At 41.8% G+C, this 17,288-nt stretch overlaps 1 protein-coding gene across 1 annotated transcript; it reads left to right on the top strand.

The window, feature by feature from the left end:
* Positions 1–2,789: 2,789 nt before the first annotated feature.
* LOC109699179 (E3 ubiquitin-protein ligase TRIM68-like) lies at positions 2,790–14,056 on the top strand. Its single transcript, XM_074084499.1, is given in 9 exon segments — positions 2,790–5,850; positions 5,852–5,902; positions 8,487–8,582; positions 9,681–9,941; positions 10,432–10,454; positions 10,990–11,090; positions 11,262–11,374; positions 11,376–11,654; positions 11,656–14,056. Coding segments are annotated over 9 exon segments (1,458 nt in total). The 5' UTR covers positions 2,790–5,475; the 3' UTR covers positions 11,815–14,056.
* Positions 14,057–17,288: the final 3,232 nt, after the last annotated feature.

Here is a 17,288-nt window from a genome sequence, read left to right as displayed (position 1 = left end):
GTCATTCTCCTTTATCCTCCCTGCTCCCATTCCTGAAATACTTTCAACATGTCTCATTTTTCCATTTTCGTACCTGAGTACATAATATTTCCATCACATTCACCCTCTGACTTTCTTTCCTTACATCCTTCCCCCTCCCACAGGTACCAACCCCAAGACAGGAACTGTTTTACCTTCCTGTTCTCCATTTTTGAAAAAAATACATTTTTGTTTATTTCAGATAGTTATACAGGGTGTTTTGCTGTGACTTTTCATGTATATATGTATTATAAACCAAAGGACTTGGGACCTTTATAAGGTGACTAAGTCACAAGGACAAAGCCCTCATGAATGAGATTAATGACCTTATAAAAAAATTGGAGGACACTAGCTAGTCCCCTTTGCCCATCCACCTTATCCACCATGTGAGGACATGGCGTTTGTCTCCTCAGAAGGAAGCAACGTTCATGGTGCCTAGGCACAAACCTGACAGTATCTTGATTTTTGGACTTCCCAGCCTCCAAAACTATTATAAAAAAAAACTCCTGTGTTTTACAAACTACTCAATCTCAAGTACTTTGTAATAGCAACGCAAGCAGACTAAAAATCTGCTCAGAAGAAAGTAGATGTTGAAACCTGAGACAGCATACTCTCAATGCCTCAGTGGAACTTGGAACTTAAGGGACAAAAAGGAAATGGAAAGTGTGGATGTTTTGCAACATGCACAGCAATATTTAAGGGAAAAATGGTACATTGAAAATTTCTAAATTATCTGAGAAAAAAAAAGTGTTTCACATACCAATTCCTTCAAAAAGGGATTATAGGTGTGAACCACCAGGTCCTGCCCCGGTGGTTAGATTTTGTTCTGAGGATTTATTTGTGTTTCCTAAATTTTTTTTTTTTGTCAGTACTAGGGTTTGGAGTCAGGGTCTTGTACTTACTAGAAAGGTGCTGCCACCTCTTTTTGCTTTACTCATTTTTTGAATAGTATCTCACTTTTATCTCTGGGATGGCCTGAACCATGATCTCCTGTTACACTTTCCGTGTAGCTGGGATAAAGGGTGCATGTTACCATATCCAGATTATTATTCATTAAAATGGGTGTGAATTTCCCTCCCACCCCCCAAGCCAGGCTGGCCTCCAGATCTCTGCCTCAAGAGTAGCTAGGATTACAGGTGTGTTGCCAACCCACCCAGCTGTGTTTTGTAAATGTAGAATTGGTGCCTTTGTCATCACTGTGGCCGTTCAACACTTAAATGATCTTTCTATGTTTGAGCAGTTTTCCTTCTTATGAGTCTACTCCTCACCAAGGCAAAAGCCATAAACTCACCTTGCTAGCTGATTGTCACCTTTTCTACCATAACAAAATCTCCAAAATCTTGGAGACTTACAACAAATGTGTCTCAACTCACACATCAGGTCCTTGGTTGCAGATAGATTTCTGGGATCCTGACTCACATGTCTTCTCACCCAGGACCTAAGCTGAAGGAGGAACTCCTCTTTGGGAAATGCCTTCTTTGTGGCCACGGGAAAATAACAAAAGTTGGTGAAAGCCTGTGGTGCCTCATAAAACTTCCATATGGAACTAAACACTTCATCTCCTTTCCCTGTCCAGTGACCCAAGACTATGACCAGTTCTATAAATGGCCTGGAGAAGTACTCTGTCCTCATAGGAAAGCACTGTCAGCCATGAGGCAATGGATTGCTGCACACATTACCTCTTTAAAAAAAGGAGAAAATCTATAGCAACAATAACCTACGAAAATATAAGGCATTTAACCTAAGTGCTTCCTTTGGATCGTTGATCCAGAAGCTAGGAATATAAGAGTAGTTGCCAGTCAGGGGTGTTGGTGCATGCCTGTGATTGCAATAAGTCAGGATTACAAGTTCAAGGCCAGCCAAAGCAAAGTTAGTGAGACCCTATTAAAGAGAAAAATACCAAATGAGGGGCAGGAGGAATGGCTTAAATAGCCTGGCCTATTTATTTCACATCTCGCACATAGTAATTTTCCAAGAGAATAGTATGTGCCTTCTCTTGCTTATTTGGTAAATGTAAGCATCAAGAAAAGGACGAGGCCCTGGCAGTACAAAGAAAAACCCAGATCACTGTCTCAAGCAGTGTGTGTGTGTGTGTGTGTGTGTGTGTGTGTGTGTGTGCGCTTGGGTTTTGTTTTGCTTTTTTGTTAGTTTTTTAAATGACTTTATAACCAGGGATTCCACTTCTTATTTCCCAGTATCTGCTTCTAATTCCAAAATTGGTCTGTCCCAATAATTATGAGGAGCTTCCCGCAGAAGTATGGAAGGATAAGTTTGCCAGGAAAGCTATGGTTTTGTTTGTTTGTTTTCCAATGGAGAATCTGAAGGCTGGAGCCATGAGATAGTGTATATTTTGCAGGAAACTCCAGAGTCTGCTGCATACGTGTTCCCAGCCCTGCACTAAGTTGAGTCACAGAACCAATCTAGCTGAGCTCATAGGCAAATTAGCAAATGAACGGACAACAACGGGCCTCATTTAATGCTGAGCCTGAGTGTGCTCGTTGGAGAACCTCTTTTGAGGGATCCTGGAACCGGTTCCTGGGCCCCTGCACAATTTAAGCGCTCTCACCGGGAAAGCGGACCCAAAAAGCGGAATAAGCCGCCAGAGCTGCCGTCCCCATCTCCGATAGGCTAGCGTTGTCCTGCCCCTGTCTACGATTGGCTGCTCCTGACAAAAACGTCACCAGCCGGGCAGCACCTGCGAGTGGACCCTGCCTGTCGCTCATTGGCTCCGGCAACGTGGGCGGGGCCTGGGCCCCCAAGGAGGGCCGCTGAGCAGCTGCGGACTGTGCCGGCGCTGGTCACTGGGTTCTGGTTCCCGGGCCGTGGCGCCAGGCTGGCTGGTAAGTGCTGCGCTGGCACTGTGCTGGAACCTCGGGAGCCGACATCCCCACTTTCGGTTTCCGAGAAGGGGGTGGGTGGAGAGCCGCGTCTCTCCAGAAGTTCGCCTTCCGCGGCCCCGCAGACCGCTGCGACCCCCGACCCCGACCTGCAGCGCCCCGAGACCAGGAGGTCACCCCCCCACCCCCACTCCTCCACGCGGTGTTTCCCGTGGTTCCCAGGCTCCTCCCTCTCCCCTCGCAAGTCTTCCCAGCCAGACTCCCCGCCTGCGGAAGGCACAGTCAGAGCCTCGAAATGGCTGATTATTCAAGTTTTGTCCAAGTGATCATGTATAATAAAAAAGCCTTGGCCGTACGGGGTGTGTCACGTCTGTAATCCCAGCTATGTGGGAGGATCACTGTCCAGGCCGCCAGAGCAAAAACAGCCACAGCAAAATGAGGCTGGGGTCGCAGCCCAAGTGGTAGAGCGCCTGCCTAGCAAACTCAACGCCCTGAGTTCACATTCCAGTGTTATGACTGCTGTGCGTCCCCAGATCTTTGCAGAGACCACCACTTAATTTTTCTATGTTTAGATATTTTTATGGCTCTAAATCAAAATGATACGCTTCCATTGCATTTCTTGATTTATCATTTTCGTATTTCTTTTCCTCACTTTCCAGTGCTACTACCTTCTCAACTTTCAACTGCTGTTTCGATTCTTCTGTTGGTCTTTGTATAAGTAATATATGCCAGTTTCTATTTAATGTTCTGTCAGCTTTAGGGAATGCTTTTGGTGCTCCCCCACACTCACTGCCTTACGTGAAGATACTAACACTTTATACACTCCCAGCCTACTATCAGCGGGACCTCAAATACATTTAATTCTCGTGTATTTTACAAATGTTGAGGAACTGTTCTTGGCCCTGGGGAAATAGTAGTGAACAAAATAGAAAATGTCTCTGGGAAGTAAACAAATGCTTATCAAATGATATTAGGGTAGGATTATTCAGCCATCATTTTCAGCTAGAACCCAAATAAGGTGCAATGAATAGCAATGTGAAGTTTATCCTTTTACTTGGTGGGCTCAAGTGCTGTTTCAAGAGGGAAGAGAGGGATCAGTGGTAGAGCACTTGCCTAGTATGTGTGAGGCCCTGGTTTGATATTTTCATCACCACAAGAAAAGAAACAGAGAGGAGAGTGCTTCCTAGAGAACTCCTGTGAGGAGTCAGGATAGGCTTTTGAGATAGTAGTTTAGCAAAACTACTAAATGGTTTTAGGATACTGGATTCCACAATTTTGTAGTGATACTGGAAGGAGGGAAGCAGAAGGAGGAAGGACAGTGAGAAGGCATAACCTGCCAATGGCCTGTACTAAAGCACAGCAGAATTTACTACCCTGCTTCCTCCAGGAAGCCCTACTAGACAATCCAAATCATTGCGAGTTCCCTCTGTTTTCTTGAATTTGTGTTACACCTTGAAGCTCGACAGGTTTTTTGCCCAAATTAAAGTAGTGGAACAAGATCTGTAAAAATGAGAACAGCAATGGTTTCTGTCAAGAATTATGACATAAACAGTACTGGTTTCTATCAAAAGTTGTATAAAGTGAACAGAATAGTGCCTAGTACATAGTGTAAGTTCCCAAGGAATGTTTGCTATTATTATTGATTTATACTCTCACTTACCTAACATTATAAATGCACTTTAGGTTTAGAAACTGTCTCTTATGTCTAAAGGTTTATTCACTAGACAAATATTTATTCAACAGTATCTGCATGGCAGTCGCTGTTTAGATGCTGAGGAGACAGAAGTGACTAAAATCAGTATGACCCTTCTCTGTACAGACTCTGTGTACTAACAAACTTTCAAAGTGAGTGAATAAATATTTCCAACTGAGCTAAAAGCCTGGTATTAAACATTCATTCTACATACCTCTGTGGGGCCCTAGCAAAAAAATTTTTCTTCTGGAATGGTGACATCAGTGTGGGTTTGATTATCATCAAATGATTTTGATCTTTATCTTCCAAGAGTATTATTTCATAACTGCTTCTTATATATTACTAAAGGCTGAGAAGAGAATCTTGGCATGTTGGTGAATGGTAAGTATGTTAGTATTGGAGGAGTGAACAGGGGATTACAGGACACAAAAAAAGAACTGCTGTTTCTTTTACATTTTACCTGGGCTTCTGACATCGGCCTGTTCGCATATTGAAGCTTATTAAAGTGTACATGTAAATGTACTCTGTTAAGTGAGGTTGGAGGTATTTATGGACTTACTCTGGATACTGAAACACCACATTTCATATGCTGATTTATAGAGCATAATTGGATTGGGAATGGTCTGGTAGAGCAAACCCAGAGGAGAAACAGAGTTGATCAAATGAATGAAAACTGAGAACTCCCAAAATCCACTCACTTAGGCATCCCCACATCCTTTCAGTGGTGTGAGTGATATGGCAGTCAGAACTCCAGTTGAAAATGCTTATTAAATCAACTTAATAAAGGATCCAAGATGATGGGTTTTTATCAATCACTAATTGTCATTTTTATTGCTCTCATTCTTCTTTTACTTTTTAATTATTTTTCTTTTGTTCTTTGAAGCCTTCAGTACCTCTTTCAGTTTTATTCACATGTGAGAAGGAAGCATGGATCCTGTGGCTTTAGTGGAAGCCATTGTGGAAGAAGTGACCTGTCCCATCTGCATGAACTTCCTGAGGGAACCCGTGAGCATGGACTGTGGCCACACCTTCTGTCACAGCTGTGTCTCCGGACTCTGGGAGATCCCAGGAGGATCCCAAAACTGGAGTTACACTTGTCCCCTCTGTCGGGCTCCTGTGCAGCCAAGGAACCTGCGGCCTAATTGGCAGTTGGCCAGTGTTGTAGAAAAAGTCCATCTGCTAAGGACATGTCCAGAAGTGGGGCTGAAGGGTGATGTGTGCGAACTCCACAGGGAGCAGCTAAACATGTTCTGCAAAGAGGATGGCTTGATGATGTGTAATGCTTGCAGCCAGTCCCCAGAGCCACGAGGCCCATAGTGTTGTGCCCATGGAGAATGTCGCCTGGAAGTATAAGGTGGGAGATAGGGCTTGGACAGTCCAGCCTCCTCTGCCTCTCACTCAGCCATCTGTAGCTTATGGCCCAGAGACTGGGAGCTGATTTCCTTGGTCCTAAGATCCCTGGGATCTAATACACTGAACCACACCTTTTCTGGTATTCATGGCCTTCTATGATTTCCTTCTCTCCCATTTCCTCCACACCCATCCCAAATCTCAAAATGAGTAACAAAAAGGTAATTTCAGTGTTGAGAATTTGAAGGAGACTAGTTTTGTTTTCATTAAAGATATGTAGATGACTTTGAGTATGAGACTGTTATTTAGCAGTCAAGGCTATATCTGTCAGGATCTGCAAACTTCTAACTGCCACACATAGTCACTTGATATTGGGTAAGTCACTTTACCTCCTTCATTTTACAAACAAAACTGAGGCCTAGAAATTTGAGATTATGGTAACTGATTTTAGAGGTGAAAAGGACTATGGGTGAGTTACTTAGGATTGAGTTCCCAAGTGGCAGGTGTGCTTAAGCACTAAACATGCGTTAATGAGCACAGTATCTGTTCTCAGGTATGAACCTAGGTTAAGTTAGTTAAAGGAAGATGAAAGGCTAGGACTTGGTTCCTGCTCTTAGGGTTCTTCTCCTCTTCCCTTTTTTCCTTTGGAACAAGTCATCTCTGTTACACCAGCTATTCCTTTTTCATAGACACCCTTGTCAGCTTCCAGTCTCTAGGCCTCTCCTAGCTCTTTCTCAGATGTTCAAACTGACATACTTTTGTCAGCAACATTATCCCAGAGATTTTGTGATAAGTGATCCTGTTCTGTTCTTAATTCTTTTTCTTGGAAATGAGATTAGGAGGTAAGAATGTAGGACAAACACCCTGAATTAAGTTTTTTTTCCTACATAGGATAAATTTCTAAAACATTAAAAGTGTATATGCATTTTATTTTTATAACATTGGAACAGAGGGGTAGTTTAACATTGTAACATAGGGGTTAAGAGCTGAGTTAAATCCCAGTCCAAGCATTACTAGGTGAATGACTTTGAGTAAGTTGCTCTCTAACTCTTAGTTTCCTTATCTGTAAAGTGGGAACATCAAAGTGTGGTAAGTATTAGTGCGTGTTGGCACTTGATAAGTCTTTAACAAAATGGTTACTGTGAACAGAATTAAAAGTGCTGTTAAAATACATTATGCTTTCCAGCAGCATTGCTGTTCTAGGACAGTGCTTCTTCCCTTTAATGTATGTATGTACTACAACAGGGATCTTGCTAAAATTCAGATTCTCATTTGGTAGGTCTGGGGTGAGGCCCAAGATCCTGTATTTCTAACAAGTTCCTAGACCCTGCCAATGCTGCTGATAATAGCCCTCACTTTTTTTTTTAATACTTTATTTTTATTGTTGTACTAGGGTTACATTATGACATTTTCAAAATTTCTTACAATGTATCATAGTTGAATTTAGCCCTCCATCATTCTCCTTTATCCCTTTCCCCCATTCCTGGAATAGTTTCAACAGGTCTCATTTTCCATTTTTATACATATGTACAGAATATTTCCACCACATTCACCTTCTGACCCCCTTTCTTTATATACTTCCCCCTCCCACTGACAACCCGTGCACCCAGACAGGACCTGTTTTGCCTTCCTGTTCTCTGTTTTTGTTAAAACAAAAATAGGCATTTTTGTTTGTTTAAGATAGCTATACAGTGTGTTTCATTGTGACATTTCCATATATATAAGTATTATAACCTGAATTGGTTCATTCCCTCTATTTTTCTCCTTTCTACCTTAGTCACCTTCTCATAGTGATTTCAACAGGTTTAAAAATTCTATATTCATTTTTGTATAGGGAGTACATCAACCATATTCACCTTCTTAACCTCTTTCTTTAACCTTCCCTCTCTCATATGTGACCTCCCCTTAACATAACTTGTTTTTCATATAATACTGCTTATATTTGTATCGGGTCTATATTCCACATGTGAGAGAAAACAGTGGCCTTTGATTTTTTGAGCCTGGCTAACTTCACTTAATATGGTGTTCACCTGCACATCCATGTTTATTAAAGCATTATTCACAATAGTTAAGCTATGGAAACAGCCCAAGACACCCCACTACTCATGAATGAATTAAGAAAATGTGGTCTTCATATACAATGGACTTTTATTCCACCCTAAAGAAGAATAAAATTTTGTCATTTGTAGGTAAAAGGATGGAACAGGGGAACATCATCTTAAGTGAAGTTAGCCAGGCCACACTTTTAATAGCAAGGTTCTGGAAGACCGTAGGGAATAGTCAAATAATAAAAATAAGCATGACAGGAAAGTCCAAGATACTTTCTTTTTATAGAAAGGCTGGGTCTTTCTTCTACTTTACAGGCACTTAATAGCCATGGGAGTTAGAGTGATTCTTAGCTCAATACCTACCCAGGATGTCTTCTGGGCAGAATCTGTTCCCTCTTTGGTTCCCTCTTCTCCCAGCATTTATTCTGCCTCTTGACTGAGGGATAGTGGTTTTCCCATCATCTACCAATGTTAGGAAGCCTTGTTAGCAGTCTGGGATACCAGGGGGTAACCTCATGAGATTTTTACTATCTCTTGCAGTGGAAACTCCGTGAGGCTCTGGAACATCTGAGAAAAGAACAAAAGGAAGCCTGGAAGCTAGAAATTAGTGAGAGGAAACGAACTGCCAACTGGAAGGCAGGTGGCCATCTGGGAAAGGAGTTTATATTGTCTCTGTGTTGTCCTGGAGCTGGTGCTGAAAGTTTCCTCATCACTGTGAGGCAGAATGTGGGGGTTGGAGTCAGAGATCCTGGAGTTCTAATGCCAATTGCCCCTTTACCTTAAGCCACAGAATTCCATTTCAGCTTCTTGATTGTGATATAGCAATAACCTCTGACCTAATGTCCTCATATATAAGGAAGGAAAAGTACATGCATCACATGCACATTATCTCGTGGTAGTGTGACTTGTAGAATGCTAGTAAAGTATAGTTTCTGTTTCACTTCCTCAGTTAGAGTAAAATCACCTCTTAAATACATTTGAAGCCAACAGCTGTGAAACTACCAGAACATTTGATCAAGAGAAGGTAACACCAAAGCAATCTAAAACATTATGTTGAATATACATAACACCATCAAGAAAAAAATATCTAACAGTATAGTTAAGTTACTAAAGTAACTGTAAGTATAACCCATCTGGTTATTATTCTGCAAATGGAAAATAATCTAGAGCTTGTACCAAGGTAATGCCCTGCATCCTGTTGGAATCAGTAAGAATGGTAAAGTTTGAGTGTTGATAATTTACAAATCTGAAATCCAAGATCCCAAAATTTTTTAACCAACCTGATACTGCAAGTAGAAAATTCTACACCTGTCTTCACATGAAAGTTTGCACTCAAAATACAAACATGTTAAAAATACTATCAGGATATATTATAAAATATATATGTGGAACATTAACCTTTGTGTTTAGACTTGGGTCCCATTCCCAAAATATCCCTTTACATATATGGATATTCCAAAATCCAGAAAAGTTCCAAATCCAAAATGCATCTGGTCCCAAGTATTTCAGATAAGAGAATACTTAACCCATAACAGAGACCCAGAATCATGCCCTAGAGCTATGGGAGCAGAAAGCTAGGAAAAAGAATATCCCTTATCTTTGCCTCTACAGCACCTAGTATATGGTTGTATCAAAACATTCCAAAATACATGTATATGCACATGCTGGTGTCCTTAATTCTGAATGATCCTTACAGTAAAAATGTCTGTGCTAATCCCAATCTTGTCTCCATAGATGCAGGTGGAAATCCAAAAGCAGAATATCATATGGGAATTTGAGAAATATAAGAAATTACTAGAGAAAAACCAGCCACCAGGTCAGCAGCTGGAAGTAGAGGCAGCCACAGCTCTGGCCAGCCTAGAGCAAGAGGAGGGGGAGACTGCACGTAAACTCGAGTTGAGTCATGATAAGCACATCCAGCAGAGCCAAGTTCTGTGGAAGATGATTGCAGAGCTGGAGGAAAGGTCTCAGAAACCTGCCCGCTGGATGCTGCAGGTGAGTAGCAGCTTTTCCTGGGAAGCCTGAGTGAGAGTTGAAGATAAACTCACTTGAGATTCTAGGAGAAAGAATTAGCTAGTGTTCTGTGGGGCCAGTCAGTACTCTGCCTGCCAGTTGATGTATGCCCCCAACTGATACCTGCTGTTCTACCTGTGACTGCATGGATGACCTGGCCTATGGGACTGACATGGGCCTGGTCATCCACGCAGCCAGGGGGCAGGAGAACTGCAGGTACTCAGGTAGTTTGGCATCATTCCAGACCCTTCCTTCCATTCTGGGAGTCTTGAGATAGAGCTTGAAGTCAGCCAGTCCAGCTGATTCTGCTCTACTGCCCTCTCCCAAGCTTCTCCCCCTCGGTCCCTGCACAGCTTCTCTCCAGCCTTGTGTCTTATCTCCCTTCACTTTGAGAAACCCCTCCAGAGTTCTGTGTCTGGTCACTCTAAGGAACAGCATGTACTCATGGTGCTGCATTTTTCTCTCCTTCTAGGGTATTCAGGAAGTCTTAAACAGGTATGTTCCCATCCTTGGAGCCTCTAGGCAGCCCTACAGAGGATAGAAGGGCCTGGCCAGAGCCAGAGGTGGGGAAAGTATAGATCTGGTCCCTACAGAAAGCAGGTGCTGATTTACACTTTCCTCCCTCTTACATTATATTGGCTAAAGAGGGTTTGTTGATCTTTCCTTTCTCTTCTTTGTACTTAAGATCATTTTAGATGTTTCTAAGAGTTTCAAGTAAAGATTATAAAATATATGGCCCAAAGAGGAAAAAGATTGCCTTAAGGTTTCCACCTCTGAATAGCAGCCTTGCTCCTTAGCTCACCAGTTCCTCTCCCAGAATCAGATGCACACTCAGCTATACCCACAGTATGGGAATGCAGATGTTCTCATCTCTGTGTCATAGAATTTGAGGCTGAGCCAGTCATCACATCTCTGCTTTACTGGGCAGGGGCACCTCACTGACTGTCTCTGACTAACCCCCTCTTCCCTGTACTAAAGTCAGTCCCATGAGGCAGAGTCAGGACTTGTGAACCCAAAACTCACCTATTAGGAGCAAGTCTTGGAGCCTGCAGCGGCCAGAACCAATCTCCCTGGAGCTGAAGACAGATTGTCGCGTGCTGGGGCTAAGAGCGATCTTGATGACCTATGCAGGTAATAGATGGTGGAAGAGATTGTGATGGGCAGAGGGAGGGACTCCTCTCATAGAAATAAAATGGCTCACTGCCCTATGGATGTCTCATCTAGTACCACTTACACATCACTGAGGAATCTGTGGCTGAATTTATCACACAGTCTTCCCCAGTCCCCCCCGTTTTTCACTAGCCGATGTGCGTCTGGATCCAGATACAGCTTACTCCCGCCTCATTGTGTCAGAGGACAGAAAATGCGTGCACTATGGAGACACTCAGCAGAAACTGCCTGACAATCCCGAGAGATTTTTACCGCTATAATATCATTCTGGGTAGCCAGTGCATCTCCTCAGGCCGGCACTACTGGGAAGTAGAGGTGGGAGACAGGACTGAATGGGGTCTGGGAGTGTGTAAGGAAAACATAGACCGGAAGGAAGTGGTCTATTTATCCCCCTACTATGGATTCTGGGTGATAAGGCTGAGGAAGGGAACTGAGTACCGCGCAGGCGCTGATGAATACCCACTCCTGTCCTTGCCAGTCCCTCCACGCCCAGTGGGAATCTTCCTAGATTTTGAGGCTCATGATAATTTCCTTCTACAACGTGACTGATGATGGTTCCCACATTTTCACTTTCCCCCACTGTCCCTTCCCTGGGCGCCTCCTGCCCTATTTTAGTCCTTGCTATAGCATTGGCACTAACAACACTGCTCCTCTGATCATCTGCTCTCTGGATAGGGAAGACTAGGAGAACCACCATCCTAACCAGAACCCTTGGAATTTAGCCTTGCACATAGGACAGAGAGGACCCTGCCACTGATAAGTGGCCCCTTGAATCAAGCCTAGAATCCAGAAATTCTTCTGCCTATTCTCTTGCTACTAGGCCAAAACCTGTCACTGAACCACTAGTGTAAGAAAGCAGGGCCCCAGTGAAAGGAGCACTGCACCCCATGAGAATAAGTGGCAGGGCTATCCTGAGGCACCTGACTGTGTAAGCATCCTTTAGGCAGGAAGGTGCCCATGCCATTGGCACATAGTAGTATATTGTGCATTTGGTAATATGTGTTTGTTTCTGGATTTGAATGGGAACTGTAACCTCAGGGTAAAAAATAAAGAAAAAGAAAAAAGTGTAAAATCTGGATCTTTTGATGTCACCAAGGGACTATTTACAGTTCTTGTAACTACATAATATTTTCTTGCCTTTCTCTTGTCTGAATCTGTAGGTAAGGGACATATGAAAAGAAAGAATAGTACTATACATAGAAAACCAGTTTGGAAGTTATATATTATAATGAAAGGGAACCAAGACTACATACAGAACTATTATCCTTAGAATGATTATTGTGTCAAGGAACACTTACAAAGGTAATTCAATGCAAGTCATAAAAGTATGTTGTAGTAGTAATCATGACTAAAAACAAACTTCAAGTCAAGTGCATAAAAATTATTGGCTCTTTCATGAAGCCTTGAGTTCAAACCCCAGTCCCACAAAAAATTATTGGTCTACCTACTGTGGGGGGCAAATTGCATGCAGGCCCCATAGTCCCATATAACACAACCTCTGGTGAAGTTTATGCTTGAAGGGTGATTGTTAGCTTAAAAGTGGGAACAACATAGATTCTAGGTTAGGTATGCACAGATGCAAAGTGGTTTCTAATTGGCTGTAATAAGGAATATTAAAAATTGTCCTATTCAAATTTTATTCACTGTTTACATAAGAAGGAGATAAAACAAGCCAAAGTAGAAAAATAAACTCATTGTGTCCACCATGCCTCCAGGTTGCTTCTTGAGAATTAGTAGTAGAAGGAGAGACATTTCTATCAGCTACTTGGAGGGGAATGAGCTGATAATTCAAAGACCTGCTCCTGGCAAAGGGATGAGCTGACTCACATCACAAGGACCATGAGTCTTTGTGTGGGGGCTCGTTGGGAAATAGAGTTAAGAAATACATCATTAGGAAGCACTTTCAGACACTTGGCAGAAGAGAATGGAGGGTAAATCAGTGTTCCTACTTTACTATGATCTTATTAGGACAAATCTTGGAAGATTCCTAGACAAAGGATTCATTCATTGAAATTCATTCAAACTCAGAATACATTAAGGAGTTAAATGGACTCAAATGTAATATACTATTTGGGGTTTGTTTACAATTTATTAGCAGATTTGAGTGCTGCAATTTTATGTTAGAAGAATTACAAGGTTAAATAGTGCCATTTTCATATCATCTAGTTTTTTGACAGCACAGGGTTTGAACTCAGGGCCTCACTTGACCCATGCTCCAAGCTCTACTATCATCTGATCTTTAAGACCAGGTAAGAAGATTGAAGTTCATGTATTCAAGCATCAAGGGATGCTTGTACTTCCCTTCTAGGAACTTAAGGAAGCCAAGGCTTTTATTTGTGTGGTTTACCCTTGTAGATCAGTGTAGTACTCTGTGTGTGTGTGTGTTAAATATTTAAGTAGTTAAGTGAGAGAGCATTCATTCAAATGCCTAGGATCAAAACAGAAGTAACTTTTTTCTGCATCAGAGGGGTAGTAAAAATTAGATGGTACTGAATTATACCTCTTTCAAGAATTATTTTGATGCATAGCTTCTTTCATTGTGACTTTCAAAAGTGGTCCAAACCAGTAGAAGGTAAATGCAGTAGTTATGCTGAAGGTAAAGTGCTCATAGTGCTCCCTGGAATGCCCAGGGTGACATCTCCAACTTGGCACGACCAGTCCTAGAAGGAAGGGTCCAGCTTTGCCTAACCTTGCTTTACTAACAAAGGACCTGGGGAATGCAATAAGTGAACTTTGAGGGGATAACTAAAGGGTAAAATGGTTGCGTCCTGAAAAAGGACATGGGCAAATCCTTGGTTTGAAATTCCCCCTAGGAAATAGTATACTTTTGGTCATTCTTTCTTTTTTTTTTAATTTTTATTTTATTCATATGTGCATACAATGTTTGGGTCATTCCTCCCCCCTTCCCCCACCCCCTCCCTTATCCTTCTGCCCCCTCTCTCTCCCCCCCAACCCCCTCACTACCCAGCAGAAACTATTTTGCCCTTATTTCTAATTTTGTTGTAGAGAGAGTATAAGCAATAATAGGAAGGAACAAGGGTTTTTGCTGGTTGAGATAAGGATAGCTATACAGGGCATTGACTCACATTGATTTCCTGTGCGTGGGTGTTACCTTCTAGGTTAATTCTTTTTGATCTAACCTTTTGGACCAAGGGTTTTTGCTAGTTGAGATAAGGATAGCTATACAGGGAGTTGACTCCCATTGATTTCCTGTGCATGTGTATTACCTTCTAAGTTAATTCTTCTTGAACTAACCTTTTCTCTAGTTCCTGGTCCCCTTCTCCTATTGGCCTCAGTTGGTTTAAAGTATCTGCTTTAGTTCCTCTGCGTTGAGGGCAACAAATGCCATCTAGTTTTTGAGGTGTCTTACCTATCCTCATATCTCCCTTGTGTGCTCTCGCTTTATCATGTGATCAAAGTCCAATCCCTTTGTTGTGTTTGCCCTTGATCTAATGTCCGCATATGAGGGAGAACATACGATTTTTGGTCTTTTGGGCCAGACTAACCTCACTCAGAATGATGTTCCCCAATTCCATCCATTTACCTGCGAATGATAACATTTCATTCTTCTTCATGGCTGCATAAAATTCCATTTTGCATAAATACCACATTTTCTTAATCCATTCGTCAGTGGTGGGGCATCTTGGCTGTTTCCATATCTTGGCTGTTGTGAATAGTGCTGCAATAAACATGGGTGTGCAGGTGCTTGGTCATTCTTTCTTAAAATCTAAACATTGAAGGTTTACTGTGGGTGTGAGGCACTAAAGAGCACATGTTGCTTTGTGTGATGGGAAGGGACCATATCTTCACATAATGTGAGAAGAGTAGGCTTTTCTGTTTTGGGGGTAGCCATAGCAAGAAAATAGTACACTATGTAATTCAATCAGGAATGGGTCCCTGTAATTTAGGGAACACCAACTGAATGAAACACAGAGGTTTCAGGGCAACCATTCTCATGGAGATGCCAGGAAGAAATTTCTGCTTAAGGTACAGGTTGGGATAAACCTTAATTGATTTGCATCAGATTATTTAACACGTTAACTATTCTTTTATCTAATGGGTGTACAGTAGACCAAGATACCAAGGTATCTGTGATGTGGTTCCCAGGAGACTGCACTTGAAGAAAAAGTGCAAATGCTCAGAATGCATAGAGTTCAGTACTTTATTGTGGATGCTTGATTCATTTTTCCCTGAATGCTGTTAACTTGTACTAAAGACATGCCACCTGTCAACAAAGTCTAAAATTTTCACTATATCACTTAAATTAAGCATATATGCCCTTTCTGGCTTAGAAGAATTACAATAATTTTTACCTTGCTTTTTTGGCACCATTTGGTTTTGAGAAGGCATATTTTCACAAAATGAAGGGCATGATAATGTGGGACTGACTCGGAGCTTTTCTGAAGCAACTGAGCCTCATAATATGCTCAGGAATTTAAATTTTAAAAAATTTTTGTTTTCCAAGTCTTTTCTCTCTCTCTTGCTCTCCCCCCCGCCCACCCCTTCTCTCTCTCATTCTTTTGGCAATACTGGGGGTTGAATTCAGGACCTCATATTTGATAGGCAGGTGTTTTACCACTTAAGCTATGCCCCCAGCCTTTTTTTGCTTTTGCTCTTGTTATTTTTGGAATAATTATTGTGTTTTGCCTGGACCAACCTGGACTACAAAACTCTAGGCGTGTGTAAATTAGCAGAGTAATACCTCTGCTAAATTGATATGCTGTTTAATTATAGCATCCATATCTTTTGCTGACATGGGACTTGTTTACCTACCAGGAATGTTTCTATTTCTAAATAGTGGCAGAGCAGGAATCAGCCTCTTAAAAATCTTGTAATGATATGCTAAGGTCCCAAAGTGAAAAACCACTCTTCCCTCTGCAATCCCTAATACAAGAACAAAATCAGATTGTGGGCTTGCTTTTTTTTTTCTGCTGGCCTGGGCTGTACTAGAACCTCACTCTTCCTGATCTCAGTCTCCCATGTACCTTGGGATGACAGGCATTCTCCACTGTACCCAGGTATTATTGATGTGGGGTCTCCTGAATTTTCTGCCCTGGCTAGCCTAGAAACAACCTTCCTAATTCCAGCCTCCCAAGTAGCTAGAATTACAGCCATGAGCCACTACCTCCTGTCCATGAACTCTTTTTCTTCTAACAGATATGGATTATTTGATTTAAGACATTCTGAAAGGCTAAATTAAGCGTGAAAACAATATAAGACCCAGTGAACTTGGAGAAGAATGGTGACATTGCAACATCTTTGTTTGTATTCTTATCTATTAATCCTTTCATCCCATCACACACCTGTATGGTACCCACAAGAAGGATCATTGTTGTGTTTGATCCTTCTTCTTCTATGTCTTAGGGTTGTGTTTTAGGATTGAGCTACTCAGAGCAGGTATACATAGCAATGAAGAGGGATGTCCAACACCAAACTCGTGTTGACTGAGCTCTTGGTGCTTGAAAACAAGAAGGTGATCGTTTGTACACAAACTTCACCTAGCTTAACAATAAGAGATAAATTAAAAACATACAGAGGTATCTTCCAGAACTAAATAACAGGGATGTCCCCCGGTGTCCAAAGTGAATTGGAACCAGAAAAAAACAACAAAAACATTCTCTAGCATCTAGATAAATGCCATCTGGATAAATAACTTCTTGTGGCCTGATTTCCTCTTTCCATGTTCATCTCACGTTTGTATCTCCTCAAATAAGCCAGAATCCGTTTTGGCTATTTAGGACTCTAGGTGGGAACACATGACCAAAGTGGAGTGGTTCATCAGTGGACCAGAAAGCAGTGTCATATACTAACAGCTTCTCCCATGCAGTCACACAAGGGAGAAACAATCCTGAGAAAACTGGGCCGGTGAATGATGGGTGGGTGTTGGTTTCTACAGCAGAGCACGTGGAGGTATAGTAATGTTGGAAATATGGATTACAAGCTAGGGAAAGAAAATCCCAAATCTGTATTCTCTACCCACACTTCTTATACAAGTTAAATGAAACTGTTAAAAATGTCAGAATATTGGAATGATCTTATACATATTCACATTCTTTCTAGATGCTGAAATTTTATGCAAAAATATTCTGTAGAGCTTCATGTTAGAATTTCTGTGCTACTAGGTAAACCAACCCAGCTCCATGGATATCTAAAGCTTCT

Source organism: Castor canadensis, chromosome 1 (assembly GCF_047511655.1).
Source record: "Castor canadensis chromosome 1, mCasCan1.hap1v2, whole genome shotgun sequence".
Taxonomy (NCBI): domain Eukaryota; kingdom Metazoa; phylum Chordata; class Mammalia; order Rodentia; family Castoridae; genus Castor; species Castor canadensis.
The sequence above is the reverse complement of the archived record's forward strand: the minus strand, read 5'-3'. Positions and strand labels throughout refer to the sequence as shown.